Below are 21,289 nucleotides of genomic sequence, written 5' to 3' on the forward strand. Positions count from 1 at the left end.
AATATCAAAGTACATTTTTAAATGGAACACCCTGTATATTATTGCATTTTTAGTTTCTACAATTAAAATAAAGGTAAATTTGATTAAGGTTTATTATACTTAAACCTTACCGTTTTTGAAATATTTTCAATTTTGTGAAATTGCAGTATAAATTTTAAGAATTCATTTCTCCGAGGGTATCAAAGTTTTTAATACTAAATATTTACTGAAGTTTATTTATTGATCAGTTATTGTGTTGCAATAATAAAAATTTTACTACCTTATACAGAGTGTCTAAATATTTATTTTAAATAATTATTAGCTTTAAACGGCAATAACTGGTTTAATTTAAATGGAACACCCTGTATATTTTATGAGAATCAGATGCACAATTTAATTGTCTATCAAATTGTATTATACCATTTTTTACCTATCTCTTCAAGTTTCCGTAGAAAATTCATTTTCTTGTAATTTAGAACTCATTTATCAATATACCCATGGAATACTGACATTTTAGATTACTTTTAAAGATGTACCAAAATTTTAAAGAGTACAGATACTAATATTGTCGATATAGTTCGTTTATTTCAGTAAAAAATAAAAAAACTGTTTAAAATTTATACTGCAATTTCACAAAATTGAAAATATTTCAAAAACGGTAAGGTTTAAGTGTAATAAACCTTAATCAAATTTACCTTTATTTTAATCGTAGAAACTAAAAATGCAATAATATACAGGGTGTTTCATTTAAAAAAATACAACTTTGATATTTTTTATTTATTTGGGACACTCTGTATCTTGTAAAAATATTTTTAAATTGTAGCTCTAATAGCCCTTCAACGAACCCAAAACTTACAATTTGTAAAAATCTAATCGTTTAGCTACAATACTCCGTATCGTATGTGGTGAACAACCCTGTATAATGGTGGGCATTGAGAGCTCCATTTTCAACAAACTCAAGATTGTAAAAATATCGGTACTTTATTTAAAAATGTGTAGCTCATAAAAGAATACAGATAATAGTATAATTCAAAAACTAAATGTTAGGAATACATCTAAGATTACAGGAAAGTGTTTTTTTTTATCTAAGGTGTTCTAAATTTATTGCAGAAAACGAAGTTTTGATTTACCCCGGTATAAACCCACCTAACCGAAATATATAAGAAAATAATAAAAAATAATGGCAACAAATTTATTTACAAACTAATACCATAATCATAAAAGTCGGATTACAAATTAAAAAGTTATGAAACATCAAACTTGGTAAAAATTTTAGGGTGGCCGAATTTTGTACCGGAGAGTTTAGTATTAGATCTCAAAAAAAACCCTAATGCTAGCCCAAAAAAAGGCACCCTGTATATCTACCTCCACCCTTCAGGTTCTTTTATTCCTTTTCAATAAATATTTTCATATTGATTTTGAATTTCCCCTCTGATGGTCGGTATAAGCATAACAAAAGTTGAAATTACCCCAGGCATGTTTTTTATTCTTCGTTCAAATTTTTTTAGGGTCAAAGAGGGGGGAAGGGGGGCACACAGAAGAAAGGGATATCTAAAGATGGGGAAAAGAAATACAGAATTAGCTTTCAGGTTTTATGTATTTTACCTTTGCATTATTTCAAAAATATTAAATAAAATACGGCTCCCTTTTTGTCTTTTTATATTTAATCAAAAATGAAGCTATATACAGTATGTAAAACGATAAAACCAATAATTTTTAGTTATTTTTGTATTAAAAAACGGACATGGTAGAGTCGGACTCGGCCAGAGAGGGTTCCGTAAAAAATTCTATATATACAGGTTGTTAACTCGACAGTTACTTATAGGGGAACAGAATGGCAACACTGTCTATTGAGAACGCATGCATTATTGATTTTTCTGCCGACTCGTCTCGTCGCGTCGTCTATCGACGAGCGGGCCAAGGTTGCCATATTTCAACCATAAAGCACTTGCCGCGAGTAATGAACAAATTAACAACCTGTATATCAGTGGCGTAGCGCTACTACCGCAAATCCCCGCAACTGCGGGGAGGCCCAACTCCAAAGGGGGCCCGAAACCTCTGAGGTCCGGGAATAAAATAATATAAATATAGAATTATTCCCAAAATAGGGAGTAGGGCGGGAGGCCGGGGGGGCCTAACTAAAGTTTTGCGGGGGGGGCCCATAATTTGTTGCTACGCCACTGCTGTATATACTAATATATAAAATCCTTAAGTGACTGACTCACTGATTAATCACGATCCTGCTCAAACCACTCAACGTAAGAAGCTCAATTTTTGGCATACAGGTTGATTCTAGGGTGTAGAGGTTCGATAAGAAGGGATTTTTCGAAATTCCAGTTCCAAGGGGATGAAACTAGCCCTCAAATATTACAATATTTTTTATTTAAAAAACGGCCAAGTTTCCGAAAAAACGCTTAAACACGTATATTTTATTTTGTTTTTTACATATTTTAAGATATTTTAAAAATGTATACAGGGTGTTTCGAAAAATCTGGTCATTGATTAATCACGATGTAAAAAGCTGATTTTGGGAAAACCGATTGACTTTAGGGTGTAGAGGTACGATAAGAAGGGATTTTTTGAAACTTGAATTCTAAGGGGGTGAAACCACCCCTCAAATATTAGAATATTTTTTATTTGAAAAACTCTTAAAAACGTATATTTTATTTTGTTGTTTTATATATCTTAAGATTTTAAAAAAAATTTATACAGGGTGTTTTATAAAATATAACCATTGAGTAATCACGATTCTGCTTAAACTGCTTGACGTTTAAAGCTGATTTTTGGCAAACGAATTGACTATGGGGTATAGACGTTCGATAAGGAGGGGTTTCTCGAATCTCAAATTCCAAGAGAGTGAAAACGCCCCTCAAATATTACAATATTTATTACAGTTGAGGGTTGAAACCTTTGGTGTTACACATCAAAATAAAACACTAAATCACCACAATACACCAAAACACTTTTACTTTTATACTGGACGCGCGTTTCGCTAACCATGTTAGCATCATCAGCAGATGATTATAAACTAAATTTTTAATAATTAAATAATAAGTTTATAATCATCTGCTGATGATGCTAACATGGTTAGCGAAACGCGCGTCCAGTGTAAAAGTGAAAGTGTTTTGGTGTATTGTGGTGATTTAATGTTTTATTTTGTCATTAAAATATTTGATATTTAAAAAACGGTTAGTCTTTCGGAAAAAATGCTTGGACATGCATAATTTATTTTGTTTTTTTACATATTTTGAATTTTTTTAAAAAATCTTACAGGGTGTTCCAAAAAGTTTGGTAATTTCTTAACCACGATTCTGCTTAAACTGTTTGATGTAAAAAGCTTATTTTTGGCAAACGGATTTTTCGAAAGTCAAATTCCAACGAGATGAAACTACCCCTTAAATATTACCAAGTTATATAATAATATCGCCATATTGTTTTTTCTCATGCTGACATAAATGTGAGAAAATGTTATCCACTTTGTATGTTAATGGAAATTCTTGCTTTGCTTTATCATCACCATTATAAATGATTAATTCGACGCGAACGACGTCGCGGACACGTTAGTAAGGTTATATAATTTCTTCCTTTTTGAGGTGAATTAAGGTTAATGTTTATTATTTTCTGGTATTGCTTACCCATAGATTGCATGCGATGTCCCCAAATATCCACTGTCCACAGATTTCGTAAATGAGGGCCATGGGCATGACCAGGATGGCCACGCACAGATCGCTGACAGCCAAACTGACCAGCAAGTAGTTACAGGGCCGTCGCAGTTTCCTCACCAGGAATATACACACGCAAACCAACGTATTTCCTGCAAAAAATCACAATTTATACACTCAGATGCAAAGAAAACGCAACGGAGAAATGTGTTACCTATATTTTTGTTATTTTTAGTCTTATTTTCATGATTTTTTAGCAAGCTGTATATAGGGTTGTTCACCACATACTACACGGAGTGTTGTAGCTAAACGATTAGATTTTTACAAATTTTAAGTTTTGGGTTCGTTGAAGGACTATTAGAGCTACAATTTAAAAATATTTTTACAAGATACAGAGTGTCCCAAATAAGTAAAAAATATTATAGTTGTATTTTTTTAAATGGAGCACCCTGTATATTATTACATTTTCAGTTTCTACGATTAAAATAAAGGTGAATTTGATTAAGTTTTATTACACTTAAACCTTTTTGAAATATTTTCAATTTTGTGAAATTGCAGTATAAATTTTTAGACTTCATTTCTCCGAGGATATCAAAGTTTTTAATACTAAATATTTACTGAAGTTTATTTATTGAGCAGTTAGCGTGTTGCAATAATAAAAATTTTACTACCTTATACAGAGTGTCTAAATATTTATTTTAAATAATTACTAGCTTTAAATGGCAATAACTTTTTTAATTTAAATGGAACACCCTGTATATTTTATGAGAATCAGATGCACAATTTAATTGTCTATCAAATTGTATTATACCATTTTTTACCTATCTCTTCAAGTTTCTGTAGAAGATGCATTTTCTTGTAATTTAGAACTCATTTATCAATATACCCATGGAATACTGACATTTTAGATTATTTTTAAAGATATACCAAATTTTTAAAGAGTACAGATACTAATATTGTCAATATAGTTCGTTTATTTCATTAAGTAAAAAAAATTGTTTAAATATTTGTTAAAGAGAAAAAATTACTATGATTCCAGTATTCAAACTACATTAATTGACTGTTTGCGTTGATTAATAATAATTGCTCCAAATACTAATAAACTGAATTATGTATGTGTATTAGACAGTGTGGTAAAAAGTAACACCTTAAAAATGATATTTAATTTTTTGACAAATGCTTGTTTATAACAGAGACGTTCATTTCATAACTTATTAATATATTGATCTCTGATTCAAATCCACATTTATTTAGAATAATTTATTAATGAACACTAACACAAATTAAATATGTAATTAATTAGTATTTGGGCGGAAATACTGGTGGTATATTTAATTAATGGTATAATCTTTTATAAAGATTTAAATAGTTTTCCTTTTGCATACAAATGGGCTAGTAATATTATCATTTTACTAAAGGCGATAATATTACCAGCCTGTACATTTTGTACATTTGTTGTTTTAAAAATAATCTAAAATGTCAATATTCCATGGGTATATTGATAAATGAGGTCTAAATAAGAAAATGCATTTTCTGCGAAAAATTGAAGGGATAGGTAAAAAGTGGTATAATACAATTTGATAGACAATTAAATTGTGCATGTGATTCTCATAAAATATACAGGGTGTTCCTTTTAAATTAAACAAGTTATTGCCGTTTAAAGCTAGTAATTATTGAAAATAAATTTTTAGACACTCTGTATAAGGTAGTATAATTTTTATTATTGCAACACAATAACTGATCAATAAATAAACTTCAGTAAATATTTAGTATTAAAAAGTTTGATACCCTCGGAGAAATGAAGCCTTAAAATGTATACTGCAATTTCACAAAATTGAAAATATTTCAACAACGGTAAGGTTTAAATGTAATAAACCTTAATCAAATTTACCTTTATTTTAATCGTAGAAACTAAAAATGTAATAATATACAGGGTGTTCCATTTAAAAAAATACAACTTTGATATTTTTTATTTATTTGGGACACTCTGTATCTTGTAAAAATATTTTTAAATTGTGGCCCTAATAGTCCTTTAACGAACCCAAAACTTACAATTTGTAAAAATCTAATCGTTTAGCTACAATACTCCGTGTCGTATGTGGTGAACAACCCTGTATACAGGCTTGCTAAAACATTATGAAAATAGGGCTAAAAATCAAAAAAATATAACACTGTTAATTTTTTTTTCGTTGTTTTGCACATCTGAGTATATTTATTTTGATTTAAACTTACCTATAATTGTGGTGATGATGATCCCGCCCAAAATGATGCACATAGCGATACTTTGCGCCAAATTATAGCCATGATCTGTGGTCGTATAGTTTGTATGATTCGACGACAATTGTCTAGAATAGTTAGCCTCCATACGAAAGGGCACTACTCAGATATACTGATAAGCATTTTAATTTAATTTAATTATTAATTAGTTAATTCTCTACTAATTTGCCTAGAATGTATCGTACAAAATAAGACATTTTAATTTTCCTTGAAATTTTTTTATTTTGGTTAATTTTGTTTTTTTTTTGGTTCACTAGGTAGTTTTTGGTTTGGGTTTCAGTCAGGATTGGGGTAAGGTCCTGTAAAGTCCTGAAAAACAAAAAAAAAATATGTTAAATAACATATACAGGATGTTTTAAATAAGTACTCATTCATTCCTCATCAAAAAATATGAAAAAAAGTTGCTATAAACATGGGTACGGAAATGCATAGTTTTAGAGTTACAGGTATGTTAAATTTTTTTTAAATTATTTTTTTTTGTATTTATCTTTTATTTTTATTTTAATTTTATTATTGTGATTAATAAAATTGCGTTTATCTCACCAAGGAGGCCGAATTCGACAAAATATCAAGAGATAACTTTTAATTGGCATTAAACGGCCTACATGATTTTGATATCGAAAGAAAAAAGTCAGTGATAACCCATATGCACGTCCCCGATAAATTTATAGACACTTTTTTAGCATCGAAATATGTAGCACTTATAGTAACTTTTACCCTAAAAATTTCATTCAAATCATTAAAAGTACTTGGAAGAAAATTATAATAAATCGACATCAAACACCCTGTAGCTACGAAACAAAGCAGAATCGGACCTATGTTGATATGAAAAATAAATCTTATTTTTATGTGAGGAATCTCCTCACGAGAAATGGCACACGTTTTTTGAAACACTCTGTATATTTGAATAAAGAGATTAAAGATATTTGGAACACCATTTAAAAATCATTTTTACTCCATTAAAAAATACAGAAGAAGAGCACGGGCCAAGAAAATGACAGTCTAGGGCTTGACCTCGTCAAAATTATCATCGATTGTCATTCCCTGGCCGTCCTTGACGCCGTTTTTTTATCGTACACTATTTAAAAAAAAATCAAATACTCACTTAAGTTGAATACGTCATTCCATCCGTCAAATCCACTATGAATCACTTAAATATAATTTAAATCCTATAAATCTAAACTGAATGTCTTTATTTTACATATTCTTGTTGTCCTAATACAATTTTTTTATGTGAAATACCACGTAGAGGATGATCACTATCGGCAATAAGAACAGCTTATCCTAGAACAAAGAAAACACAATAAACATACTTAAAAAAATGATATTATATTACATATAAACAATTAAATCTCGTTTAAACGCCTACCGTGACATGTTTTTTTATTCGATGACAGAGTAGACGAGAGTACCCAAATATAGAATAGTGTCGCTAATATGGAATACCGTCATTTCTCGGAAACGAATACGCCTAATAGCAAATATCATTAAACTCATGTGCTGTTTTTGCCTCTCACTGATGGGCTGTGTGGCCACGGTGACGGTGTTTTCTTTCAGTGCTATGAGAAAAGTCTTTAAAATAGTCAGAAAGTAAGTATTTCTTGATACGCGATTGTAAATAATATTGTATATTATGACAATGCATTTGTTACATGTTTATTTGATTGTTTTAGGGGTCTTTTCTTGTCCGAATGTGTTGAAATTTTATAGTTTAAATTAATATATGTAAAGGTGCGTCCACATTGCTCGCGAGCAGGCCGAACGAACACGTCAAACATGAAAAACATGGCAAACAGTCGAAGCGAGATGTTTACGGCGGTTTGATGCACTCGCGTTGTTTGTTTAGTTTTTAGTTTGGTTTCATTTGGGTGGCCTATCGAAAACGTTCCGCAAGGCATAACGGCCAGGGTAATGTTTTTTTCAGAAAATTCAAAAACACGTCAATTTTGTTTGTGAGGGGGACAACTTTTGCCCCAAAAATTATTGCAAAATCTTCAACCCTCTAAGCAGGCGTGTCATCCCCCGATTTTTTTCAAATGGGAAGGAGGGTCAAGGGGTACCGCAATGAAAAGGGCTTTCTATTCTCTATACTTTCCTGCTTCGTTTTTGAAGATCGGTCAAATATGAAGGATTGAAATTTGAAAAGTTTTTCAAACATTTATCAGAGTAAATGTTAAGGATAAATTCCTTCGACTAATTTGCTGGTTTTTCTTATTATTTCTAGATGTTTGCAATCGGGTTGCGCAGATTTTTAATGAACGCCATCCTGACAAACACCTTTATGGTAAAATTGTTCGCCAGTTAATAGCAAAATTTCGCGAAACTGGTTCCGTTATGAATAAAAAAAGGCAGAGGGAAAATCTTGTAGTATATGAAGCTATGGAGGTATTCATATTGGGCCAAGTTGCCATGGACAGTATTCTGAGTACAAGAAAATTAGCCAATGAGACCGGCGTGAATCGTACAAGTGTCCAAAGGATATTAAAAAAAACACAAGTTCCACCCGTACAAAATTCAGTTGGTACAAGAACTCAACGAAGACGATTTTGATCGTCGCTTGCAATTTTATGAAACTATGAGTTAAACGAGTGGCGAATGATAATAATTTCCTATTTAATGTGTGTTTTTTGGATGAGTGTACTTTCTTTTTGAACGGTGTAGTTAATCGGCACAACTGTCGGTACTGGGCTGAGGACAACCCCAGGGTTTTTCACTAGGGACACACACAAAACCCTCAGAAATTGAACGTGTGGGCTGGGATTTTTGGAAACTCTATTGTGGGTCAGTTTAACGATATTGAGAAGACCTTTAACGTACAAGTCACAGAACAGCTATCTAGCAACTACCGATCGTTCAACGTTGTGGCAAGGGAAAAAATGCGTAAACATCTAGAAATAATAAGAAAAACCAGCAAATTGGTCGAATTTATCCTTAATTATCATTTACTCTGATAAATGCTTAAATAAACTTTTCAAATTTCAATCCTTCATATTTTCTCAATGACTCGACCGATTTTCTTGATATTTTGCTCGATTCCTCTTCGAAATATAGAGTATATAAAAATTCGCCCGCTTTAAATGAGTAGGCTTTGAACGGCACCGGCTGTAATGCAAAAAAATCTAGCTACGAGCATCAATTAAAACGAAAATAATATTTGCTATGAGAGATGCAGAATTTTATAACTATTTAAAATATATTTAATCAACATCAACACATTTAAACTATATCTAATAACAAGAAAAATAAATAGCAAACCAAGACATGAGATTTTGCTATAGGTGTTCGACATATCAACCGTCTTCTGTTATGGACAGACGGGGCAGTTTTTGAACATTTCTCGCGGAATTCTTTAACTCAGTGGGGGTGAACGATGCCCTCTCATAACTGCTAAGTATTTCTAATTCTTGTCTAGATTATACGGAAGAATAAGGAACCTTTATTTTTCCGCAAATATATCGATAGGATTAGATCCATTGGCACTAAGTCAGGCGGCCTCGACGGCCAACGGCTGGAATCTTGGTTGGCTATTCAATTATTCTTGAAATTGGATGCAAAAATTTGCTGATAACTTCAGCGATCACAGGCGGTGCGTCGTCTTGCTGGAAAAATATGTTTTCGAGTTCCATTCAGGGCATATCATCAATAAAGGGTCCAAAGCCTACTAGTTAAAAGTGGCGAACTTTTAAAAATTCTGTATTTGGAAGGGGATTATAACAAAATATCAAGTGTGCTATATTTTTGGAAAGGTAATTTAAAATTTTTTTCAGTTAATTAAGAATATAAAGGGTGTCCCAAATAAAAAATCAATTTTTCTGTTGATAACTCTTAAATTATTAATTTTAAAAAAATTATACTTAAACCATTAAATTCTAGGTAAAAAGGTGCTTTGGAAATGTTTTTATAGAAATACAAAATTTTCGATAGCAAAAAAGTTACAGCGATTTGTTAAAAATGCACATTTTTGAAAAACACCCCGTAACTCCGAAACGGTAACAGATATTGATGAGCGGTTTTCACCATCATGTTTTTGATCAAAATTGAGCTCCAGATACCGATATTAGTTTTCGTCTATCTCCTATAGAAAAGGGTGTTTCCGTTTAAAAGCGTCGAATTTGACCCACCCTGTACACGTTTGTCTAATAGTATTAATTGATATATGTCACTTATTTAAATCACTCTATCTTCTATCAACAATAGTTTTGTTTATTTTTTCTATTAGAACTAGTTAGTACTAAAACTAAAACTATTTTTAAGCGGTACCTACTTGATTTAGAACTTCGCATACAAATTCCATATTGAAGAACACAATGTTGCTTGAACTAGTCTATTTCTTCCTGATTTTCTTTTTCGATTAAATCAAGAAGCAGACTTTTTTGGTTTATTGTAGTAGTTCCAATTTGTTGATATCTGTAACAAAAGAAAAGAAATATATGAAATCACTGTAATATATTTTTTCTTAAATTTACGCTGTACTCTGTATTTATAAAGTACTCTATTTGTGCTGGTAGTTCTTCAGGACTATTGGCAATTAGGAATATGTCATCAAAATAGAATTATTGTATTTTATATTCATCATTTTAGTAATTATATTTTTGTAAGATTGTATCTATTTTAGTTTCCTAAAAAAAATAAAAAAATGAATGCATTTACTATACATATAGGTATAAAAGATGACAGCAAAAGAAGTAATATGCAAAATAACAACACAAACGATGCATCTTTCGTACGTGTATATTTTTTATTAAAATGTACAGAACATGTGGGTGATATTTTCCATGTGAATATACCTTGGAAATTTTAATAAAACACAAAAATTTGATAAAAATATCCTGTGAAAATGTTTCCAATTTTAAATCACAGTATTTTTTGACTATAAATATATTTAAATTTGTTTATAAATCCTTTAACACCTAACTAATCTCATATTAATAACAAATTATTTTTGAATACTTGCTTGCGGGATATTCGCATTAACAATTTATGGTATGTGCTAATAAAATTTTTGTTTGGGAATTCTCGTTGATCCTTATCTTTATTATCATATTTTAGTTATTATATGTATTTTAGAGTTAATAATCGGTTCAAGATATCATTTTAATATAGTTCACCGTTTGATGTTGTATGTAGAAACTTAATTCATGTTAACAATTACTTCGTGAAATGAAATATTTTCTTTCAGTTTTTATTAGTAAAGTTTTAAGTATAAACTTTACTAATTGAAGTTTCGGTCTGGATAATTTTGAAATTTCGTTAGTTAACTAGGAATATCCGTATTGCAGACAGTAATATGGTTAAAATTATGCATTTTAAGCTGGCAAATAAACGTTTAGATCCTTGTATCGATTAATCCAGATCTCTTTGTCCTATTTTAGCACCGAATTTCACATACAGGCGCGCATAGAAACCAATATTACCGGAATTAGGGCTTACGAATTGAATTTATTAATTATTAAATGCGATTACCTAACGAAATCCCGTTTATATAATATAATAATCGAGTTACGTATCACGGTTTTATATAATATAAATTTGATATAATTTATTTTGTTATCCTCTGTATTGGTTGTTAATGTATGGTTGCCAGGTTGTTATAGCCTAATTCCTCTTCATATTTCACATTTGTGAAAATTACCAAAATAACGTAAATGAAGGTAAATAATTAGGTATAAGCGAAGCTAGAAGTTCTCGTCCCTGAACTAGAAAAGGCACTTCAAGATATAAAAAACAGAAAAGTAGCAGGGAACGACGGAATAACAGCTGAAATACTTAAAAGTCTATTTCACTATTCCGAAAAAGTAGCAAAATAGGCGTTTGGCATTTAACGTTTTATGTAAAACTGAAAAAAAAATTTACACAAATGAAGAAGAAAATTAAAGATAAAGGATTATACTATATCCGTATTCTAGCACATTTTTAGACAACTTCTTTATTTTTAAGATTTTGATGGTCAAGCATCAACAAAATATTCCTTATGTTTGGACTAAATTTTATCGAAAATAAAGACAATTTGAGATTCCGTTACAGTATGGAAATAGATTGAAGTTTTGTGATTACAGTGATATATAATTTATATGGTTTTGTAACAAATTGCCCGTTATTTTATGACAAATGCTGAAGATCTGGAAACCTTAATCAAGCCTTAATCAAAGCACGTGTGTTTGGAATTTTGGGTGTGGCTTAACACGACAGGATCGGGCTAAGCCTCAGGCAAATTTCTGAAATATAATATATATATTTCCTTCGGCCACACACCCGCTTTACCCGACCCCTGAGAGTGAGCCGAAAGTACAGTGTAATCAAAGATATTTAAAGTCAAGAGATACAACGATCCATTCATAAAACGCTCTAAAACTTCATCACACATTGGTTTGCGAAAATCATCGAGTGCCAAAGAGAGTGGACAAAGAAGGGAATAGGGTATCGGCGCAACGGCAACAATGTAGTTGTTTACAAAGATTAGACGGTTGAGGTCATTAATTGTCGTGCACATGTGACCGACAGTATTTTAAGAAAATTAAAAAAATAAAACATCAATAGTTCAGGCGTCAAGTTGCTAAACCCGCCCCAAACAACTGAGGGGAACATTGAGGGGAATCATTGTTTTGTATTTCGTTTTAAAAATAAAATAAAAGCACTGTACATCAAAATTCCTTCCCCGATCCCTTTAGCCCATTTTTAGAAATTCAAAGACTCGAAAATAACGGAATTTATTTTTAAAATATCTATTTTTACGGCTTGTTCGCCCGACACAGACAACACACAAAAAGGAATATCAAACGAAGAGATGTATACATAAAAAATAACTTGATTTACATCAAAACCGGTATACGTTAATATAAATGAGTTTTGTATTCCTTCTCCTTGTTTTTAAACTTTATTTCGTCCATTATTCAATGTCGTCGCGAAAATTCTGACAATTTTTCGAATTTAAAATAGACTCTGCAAACTCTAGGTAGGGATGGGGATATTGTATCAATGTTTTTTAAGTATCGATAGTTATAAAAAAGTGACTCTGCAAACTCTAGTTGGGGATGGGGATATTGTATCGATGTTTTAGAGTATCGATAGTTATAAAAAGTGACTGCCAGCTCTAGGTAGGGATGGGGATATTGTATCGATTTTTTTAGAGTATCGATAGTTATAAAAAAGTGACTCTGTAAACTCTAGGTAGAGATGGGGATGTTGTATCGATGTTTTTAGAGTATCGATAGTTATAAAAAAGTGACCGCCAACTCTAGGTAGGGATGGGGATATTGTATCGATGTTTTTTGAGTATCGATAATTATAAAAAAAGTGAAACCGCAGACAACGGCCTAAACACATTCCCTCTAAAATCTATGATTCAGAGAGATAAATAAAAATAATTTTATTCATAATACGTGTTGATTTTTTAATTAGAAACAATTAAGTTTAGTATGACAGCTGTTTTGTTATAATTATACAATGTGTATTCGATAATAATTAGACGCCTAAGGCTATACCGGATGATGACTGTATTAGTACTGTTTGATTTCAAATTAACGACAATAATAAAATGCAAGATGTTTTGTTTGAATTAATAAGGACTGATTTTATAAAATAATAGTTGTTTATGTATGAAGGAAATTATAAGGGTTTAATTACCGAGGGCAAAGTTTCTGTGTGCAATCCTGACAATAAGTGTCTTGACAATAAAAACTTGTTAATCTGGGTTAACAATGAAAAACAAACAACCAATCACGGCGAATGAAAAAAAAAAGAACTGTTTGTACTTTTAAGCACAAACAGTTCTTTTAAGAAATAAATTTTCTAGTTTATGTATTGCATTTCTTGAAATTGTGTGTTGAAAATATGCCGAAGCATTTAAACTGTTGAAGCAAAGAGCTTGTAGCTTCCCTGATAAACTATTTTCAACGAGAACGTGACAATAAAGGTCCTTCATTACACTTGACTGCAATCAGAGATGTAAGTTTGATTGATAAGCACATTACACTTTCGAAGTTATTTCTACGTTAGTTGTTATTAAATTCTGTGATTATTAGTTTGTGCACCCTCTTACTTGTTATTACCACTTATGGCGTTGTAAGATGCACATCAATAAATAAATAAAGAACCCATAATAACGCTTTAGAATTTAGAATTTAGAATGAGTGGGAGGGGGGTTAATCACTTCGACCTTACAGATCCATTGTGTCCCCCTTTCTTGAATCATAACTCATCATACAGTCCCAGGGCTTTGACAAAAGCCAGTATCTGGGACGGTTTTATAGAGGGTAGTTCTCCATCTCCAATATCAGTCGTACCAAAATTCATGGCACGAATGGTTGTCGTCTCGGCGCACTCAGTGATGAGGTGTACTGGTGTTTCCCCATCTTCCCCACAGAATCTGCATTCGCCGTTTCTTCTTAGTTTCAATCTACTGAGGTGTTCATTGAGGAGACAGTGTCCTGTTAAAAACCCCGTGACAATCCGAAGATTGTTCTTACTCAGACCCAGGAAGATCTGTAATTTTTCTTGATCATAAGCCCTCAGAAACTTCTTCGAGTGTCTTAGACCATTGCAAGATTTCCATTCCAGGTTGCGGATGGAATCTTCCAAGTTCTTGAGTTCCGCCTTGAGTTGGTTACCACTTGGAAAGCAGAACGGTTCTGGTCCAGTTAGTGGAGTGTTAGCTCCTTTCCTAGCTAGATTATTTGCTTTTTCATTGCCTTCTATCCCTTGGTGAGCAGGCACCCAGAGTAGGAGGACTTTGTTTTCTTTGCCTAATTTATTCAGCTTCTCTATGCATTCTTTGACCAATTTCGAATTGATCGATACTGAGTTGATCGCTTTTAACGCTGCTTGACTATCAGACAAGATGGCTGTTTCTTGTTTCCGATAGTTGCTATCTAAGATAAGTTGTACGCATCTTTCGATAGCGTAGATTTCTGCCTGTAGGATACTAGGGTAAGTGCCCATTGGTTCGGAGTATTTAGCTCTCGGTCCAAACACTCCGATCCCTGTTCCCGTATTGGTTTTGGAAGCATCAGTATACCAAGTTATGGTATGGTCTTTTAACTGCTGGGCAAGCGTTTCGCTCTTCAATCCTTCTTATTGCTCAATACTACATTGACATGTTTGTCAAAGTTGTACGTTCTTGGCATATCGTCCACTGGGAGTTGCAGGAGTAGTATTTCCTTTTTGAGGGTGTTCCAAGCCCCTGATCTGACAATTCTCCCAGTACTAATTCCGTTAGTGACCATTCTAATCATTGTCGCATTGGCATATCTACCAATGACAATGTGCAGTGGTGTTAGATCTAGAATGACTTCCATTGCTGCTGTTGGACAGGTTCTCATGGCTCCTATGATGCAAACGCATGCTAGTCTCTGGACTTTGCACAGGTTTAGCCTTGCCGTCCGTTGCTCTAGATTTGTGTACCAGGCAACTGCTCCATAAGTAATCATGGGTCTTACTATCATGGTATACATCCAGCGCAAAATGTTAGAGGAGCAGCCCCATCTATTTCCGGCCAGTCTTCTGCATATCATGAGAGCCTTTATGGCTTTGCTGGTAGTGTTCTTAATATGCCTGTTCCACAGGAGTTTACTGTCCAGGGTTATTCCCAGGCATTTAACTTCCTGTGTTGGCAGTATTTCCTTTCCATCTAGTTGGATTCTTTTCAAGTTTTTCAGATTTCGCCTTCTGGTGAATGGCACTATCGCGGTTTTGTCTGAGTTGATACTCAGCCCGACAGTCCTACACCATCTCTCAGTGATACGGAGTCCTCTTTGGATAATATCACACAAGGTGCCTTCATGTTTCCCCCGAGCGATCATGACTATGTCATCTGCATACCCAATGCAGTGTATTCCCGCTAGAGTTAATTCATCCACCACCAAGCTCCACAGCAAAGGGGAGGTTACTCCACCTTGTGGAGTTCCTTGCCTTGTTTTAACAGCTACAGTTTTGGTGCCTATACATAACGCTTAGAATAATCTTCATAATGGACTAGTTTTTGCCAATAAATAAGTAAAATAAGCTATAAAACAAATAAATCAATTAATTACTAAAAGTAGTTTGTCACTTTTAAATTAAGATTCATCTCATAAATCCATCACAATCTGGCAGCGCTGCCGCCATCCTTCGTCACTCAAATTTGATGACGTGCATCGGAAATTGTTTTGCGATTACCATAGTTATAAATCTGCCTGATCTATCCAGTCTAATGTCGATGGTCTGGCTCGGATCTTTAACGAAATTACCGAGGCAAAATGCTTGCAGGTTGTTTGTAACGATATTTGATGTGCACAAAGCAACCAGAGATTGGCCCCGTTTCCGAACTTTGCCAGTTAGGGCTCGAGAGCACAAAGAGTGAAGATTTAATGACATTAATGACAGTTTACTGGCGCAATCGGGACAACTTCCCAGACAGTTTCCCGAGCAACTACATAATTAATGTAACCTAGCGGTTTTGTAAACGAAGAAATTTCACATTAGTTTCAGACTTTGAATACAAAAAAAACTGAGTAAGGTTATCTAATATTATTTGACATTAACGTAAACTTTGGTTCGACTGGTATCGGATATGGAGAACTAGTCTATGTAAAGCCGTATCAGATACTGGGTCTTGTGCAAGGCTTTTTCTGTCATGAGCTTTTTTGTGCCTGAAAAGCCCGATAAGTGATGTTATCTCTCTTTCGCACTCCAGGCATTCAAAAATTTCATTGCTTTGTTGCCTCTTTACTTTTTGGTTGCCGCTCTTAACTGACTTTACAATTCTTCTCCATTCCGTTCTATTGTGAGCTGCTTCTTCCCACTCATTCTAACTGTTAATCTCCTTTAAGTTTTCGTGGAAAACATCCTTGTACCTTTTGAGTTGTCCACCCGGCCTCCTCTTACCGTCTACAAGCTCACCGTAAAGCAGAGATTTTGGTATGCGGTGTTCTTGCATTCTGCATACGTGACCAGCCCATCTTAAGCAGCATTTTGTAATCATGACTTCAATACTCTCGCAGTTAGCTTTTTCGAAAACCGATACATTTGAGACACGGTGGAACCATTAGATTCTAAAGATTTGTCTAAGGTGTCTCTGTTGCAACTTGTTTAATGCGTTCATGTGTCGGCGGTAGGGCACCCAGGTTTCGCTTCCATATAACATGGTGGAAATTATTATTGCCCGGTACACTGCAAATTTCGTTTTTGTGCTCAAATCATGATTGTAGAAAACCCTGTCTTTTAATTTCCAGAATGCTCTTGAGGCTCTGCTAATTCTGTGTTGAATTTCAGAGTCAATATTGGCCTTTGCCGAAATCAAACTGTCGAGGTAATTGAATTCTACATGTTCCAATAGTTCTTCTCCGATTTTTATAGCATTTTCATGATCTTCCGGGGGAGTGCACATGATTTTAGTTGTTCAGTGCGTTCAGCTTAAGGCCCAAAGCCTCGTATGCCCAGGTATAGGTGTTCAACATTTCTTGTAATTGCTGTAACGTTTTTGCAACTATAGCGCAGTCATCAGCGTATTGAAGTTCTGTGATGAATTTTGTACGTGTTTTTGCCCTGAGTCTTTTTATGTTGAACAGAATGCCGTCGTATCTGTATCTAATGCCCAATCCTCTCTCCTGCAGTTTGCTGTTCACTATAATGGAGAGCGCTACCATGAATATGTTGAATAGAAGAGGCGCCAAGACACATCCCTATCTAACTCGTAAAGTATTTGTTAGGAAGGGATCGCTCAGTGATCCATGATGGTGACACTTTTCACTTGTTGTTGTTATGGAGGCTTTTACACACTGTAAGAAATTTGTAGGGTACTCCGAACTTTTTCATAATTGCCCAAAGTGCATCTCTGATCACAGAGTCGAAGGCCTTTGTTAGGTCGATGAATGCAACATAAAGTTTACACTGATACTCTTTTACTTTTTCCTGTAGTTGGCGGATGGAATATATCAAATCGACGGTGCCGCGGTTGGTGCGAAAACCCGATTGCGATTCTGGGAGGATTTTGGGAATGATGTGTTATAACTCAAGAAAGGAGACACAATATATTTACTCTACATTCGAGTCTATCTTTTATACATATCTGTTGTCAAAACAACACCGGAAGCTAATAGCTTCTAACAGTAGGTACATAACTTTAATTACATCGTCAAAGGAATGAATATTTTAAAAACCAACACGCAGCAACGAAAATACATTAACAAAAATAAACTTTGAAAAAAAAAACTATGATCATTAGCAGTTCGTAATGATCTTCGTGGACATATGCCACTTTTTTATGACACTCCACTCACTTAAATACAGGAAAGGAGAAAAAAACGATGTTATTAGAAACAATAGTTATTAATATTCATATATATTCCACTATAAATTACTTTTCTTTCATACCGATCGTTTCTTGTATCAATTAAAACCGGTAGTTTGTTAATAAATAAACAACAATTCGATATGCGTAATTGATCAAACTGAAGCAACGTTGACAATTATCGGACGTACACTTATTTTTTCGAAATCCTGTATAAAATTATATACAGGGTGTCCCAGAAACAAGTTCAGGTATATTTAAAAAATAATTTACTGAATATTTTTTTTCTGTTTGTTATCTCCGGTAATACTTTTATTGACCCCTATTATACGAGGCATGTTTTTTAAGTAAGTACCGTTTTGCGATTCCGCCGCCGCAGCGCTACGGTCGGCGTTCCGCGCATGCGCGCTGGTTACCTACATCTCTTGTCTATGCACAGACGCCAGTACAGTCTGATTCTTCATTGTATACGTTGTTTATTGAGTGTTTAAGATGCCTCCGACAATCGTGAGCCCCGCCGATTGTGAAGTACGGGCTGTCATACGATTTCTTAGTGCTAAAGGCGTAAAACCGATCGATATTCATCGTGAGATCTGTGAAGTTTACGGACAAAACATTATGAGTGATGGAATGGTAAGGAAATGGGTGAGAGCATTTAAAGATGGCCGCACAAATGTGCATGATGAAGAACGGAGTGGGCGTCCTTCGGTCGTTAATGAAGATTTGGTGCAGAGAGTGGACGAAAAGGTGAAAGAAAACAGACGCTTTACAATTTCATCATTGTGCGACTACTTTCCTCAATGTTCTCGTAGTGTTTTGTATCGCATTGTGATCGAGAACTTGAATTACCGGAAATTGTGTTCACGTTGGGTTCCGAAAATGTTGACGGATTTGCACAAAACCCAACGTTTAGGCAGTGCATTGACTTTCCTTGAGCAGTACCACAATGAAGGTGAAGATTTTTTTAGACAAAATTGTTACTGGTGACGAAACATGGGTGGCCTACGTCACACCAGAATCGAAAACAACAGTCCATGGAATGGCAACATTCATCATCACCCAAAACAGTGAAGTTTAAGCAAACAATTTCTGCCCGGAAAATCATGTGCACAGTTTTTGGGACAGAAAAGGAGTATTGCTAGTGGAGTTTCTGCCTCGTAATGAGACAATCAATGCAGCATCTTATTGTGAGACATTGAACAATCTGCGCCGTGCAATCCAAAACAAAAGACGTGGCAAGTTGAGTAAGGGTATTGTTTTGCTGCATGACAATGCCCGTCCACATGTGGCTAATCGGACCAAAGATCTCATCAAATCTTTTAAATGGGAAACTCTAGATCATCCTCCATACAGCCCTGATCTGGCGCCCAGTGACTACCATTTATTCCTGCACTTGAAGAAACACCTGGGCGGTCAGCGTCTTCAAGACGATAACGAAGTCAAAACAGTTGTGATACAGTGGGTTAACCAGTCAGGCGGCAGAATTTTATGAGGAGGGTATTGAAAAACTGGTGCCACGTTATGACAAGTGCCTCAATATTCACGGAAATTATGTAGAAAAGTAGATTAAGGTACAGGCTTTCATGTAAAAATAAAATTATTGCGATATCTTTGCACGTTTTTTTTTAATTCCAAAACGGTACTTAGTTAAAAAACATGCCTCGTAATAAAAAAATATATTCCTTTAAGAAACCGTCCACTTATTGATCTAGTAACACAAAAACAGCCGATTTCAAACATGTCTAGAGAAAATAGTATGATTGAATTGTATGCAATGCAAATATTCACTATCAGGTAAAATTTGTTGGTTACATGCTGCTCGATTAATACGATTGAGCATTGGGGTCAGAGAGTTTACACCAATTAGCCTTATCTATTGAGATACGAAACTTGTGCATCCGGGGAAGCCCAAACTATTTCAGGTGACTTTAGCTAGTTGAAGATGGTTATCAGTGGTTATCTAGAAGGCAGAGTACCCTCGGGTGATTTTTACTATTTAATAATCAATTTTATCCAGATCAGTAAACGGATTTTTTAGCCGACCATAATCATACCAACAGATATGGTAGGCTATTAAGTAGTGATATAAAATTTCCAGAAAAATATTTTCAGAAATATTTCCTGAAATATTGGAAATATTGAAATATTTTAAAAAATAAGAAAAACTGAAATATTTATTTATAAAAATCATAACAAAACATCGCAAAACACAAAATGCTTATACATAAACACAAATAAAGAGTTATTCTTCAAATTAAAAAATAAATTAAGGTTAAATTTGTACAAAAAAAAATTATTTTTGACACACTAGTCGAGCAAGAGGCATATCTTTATCGCTGTCATCAGCATCACACTCAATAACATCTTCTTGCCAGTCTACTTCCCCAAAATCTTCAATAGTATCGGAAATAAAAATTGATCTATTGCCGTTTCCTATTTTCTTCAGCAAGTTTTCATTGTTCGATACATAGAGTAGCTTAGCGGCTCTATCATCAGTAAGCCTGTTTCTCTTTTTTGAATGAATATGAGTGTAAACGCTAAAACTGCGTTCCGTGGCAGCCAAAGATGCTGGCATCATCAACATTCGTGAAGCTACTTGTGATAATGAAGATGAAGAACACAGTCCTTTCCACCATGAGACCGGGTTATCAAAACTACTTTTCCATATGAAGTTATTTCCAAATAACTTGCCACTTCTACAACGGTAATCTGCTATTTCATCTATTATTTCTTGCTCCTTTATATTGAGTTTATTTTTTGATATATTAAGTATGCATTCTATGGCAAAGAATTTGGGTTTCATCAAGTTCAGAACCTTGTGATTTTGGATTTAGTAATTCTGCAGCATAATGAATGGGTTTAATAGCAAATTTTTCTCTTTTGTCAACAAACTCCAACAATTCGGATTTTTTTTTGTCGTCAAGTGAGGACAATGCAAGATTATTCTGACTTACCCTTCTAATATCACAAAATGCTTTTACAGCAAAATGAATAGTGCTATAATCTCCTTCTACAATTTTTAACCATTTGCCAATAGGTTCAAAAATGTTAATTACGTTGGAAATTTGGGCCCAAAATACTTCGTCATCTAATATCCACTGCTTAA

At 33.8% G+C, this 21,289-nt stretch overlaps 1 protein-coding gene across 2 annotated transcripts in view; it reads right to left on the reverse strand.

The window, feature by feature from the left end:
- Window positions 1-21,289, reverse strand: part of LOC115891851 (5-hydroxytryptamine receptor 1-like) — a 92,853-nt gene that overhangs the window by 12,107 nt on the left and 59,457 nt on the right. For both annotated transcript variants that reach the window (XM_030912431.1, XM_030912432.1), the window contains exons 2-5: window positions 10,183-10,325; window positions 7,024-7,202; window positions 5,874-6,227; window positions 3,615-3,793 (exon numbers count right to left, since the gene is read on the reverse strand). In XM_030912431.1, the coding sequence (XP_030768291.1) occupies window positions 3,615-3,793; window positions 5,874-6,006 (312 nt within the window). In that variant the 5' untranslated portion in view covers window positions 6,007-6,227; window positions 7,024-7,202; window positions 10,183-10,325. The remainder of the gene's footprint in view (window positions 1-3,614; window positions 3,794-5,873; window positions 6,228-7,023; window positions 7,203-10,182; window positions 10,326-21,289) is intronic.

The sequence above is a fragment of the Sitophilus oryzae genome, unplaced genomic scaffold (assembly GCF_002938485.1).
Source record: "Sitophilus oryzae breed Bouriz unplaced genomic scaffold, Soryzae_2.0 scaffold_119_pilon_pilon, whole genome shotgun sequence".
Taxonomy (NCBI): Eukaryota; Metazoa; Arthropoda; class Insecta; order Coleoptera; family Curculionidae; genus Sitophilus; species Sitophilus oryzae.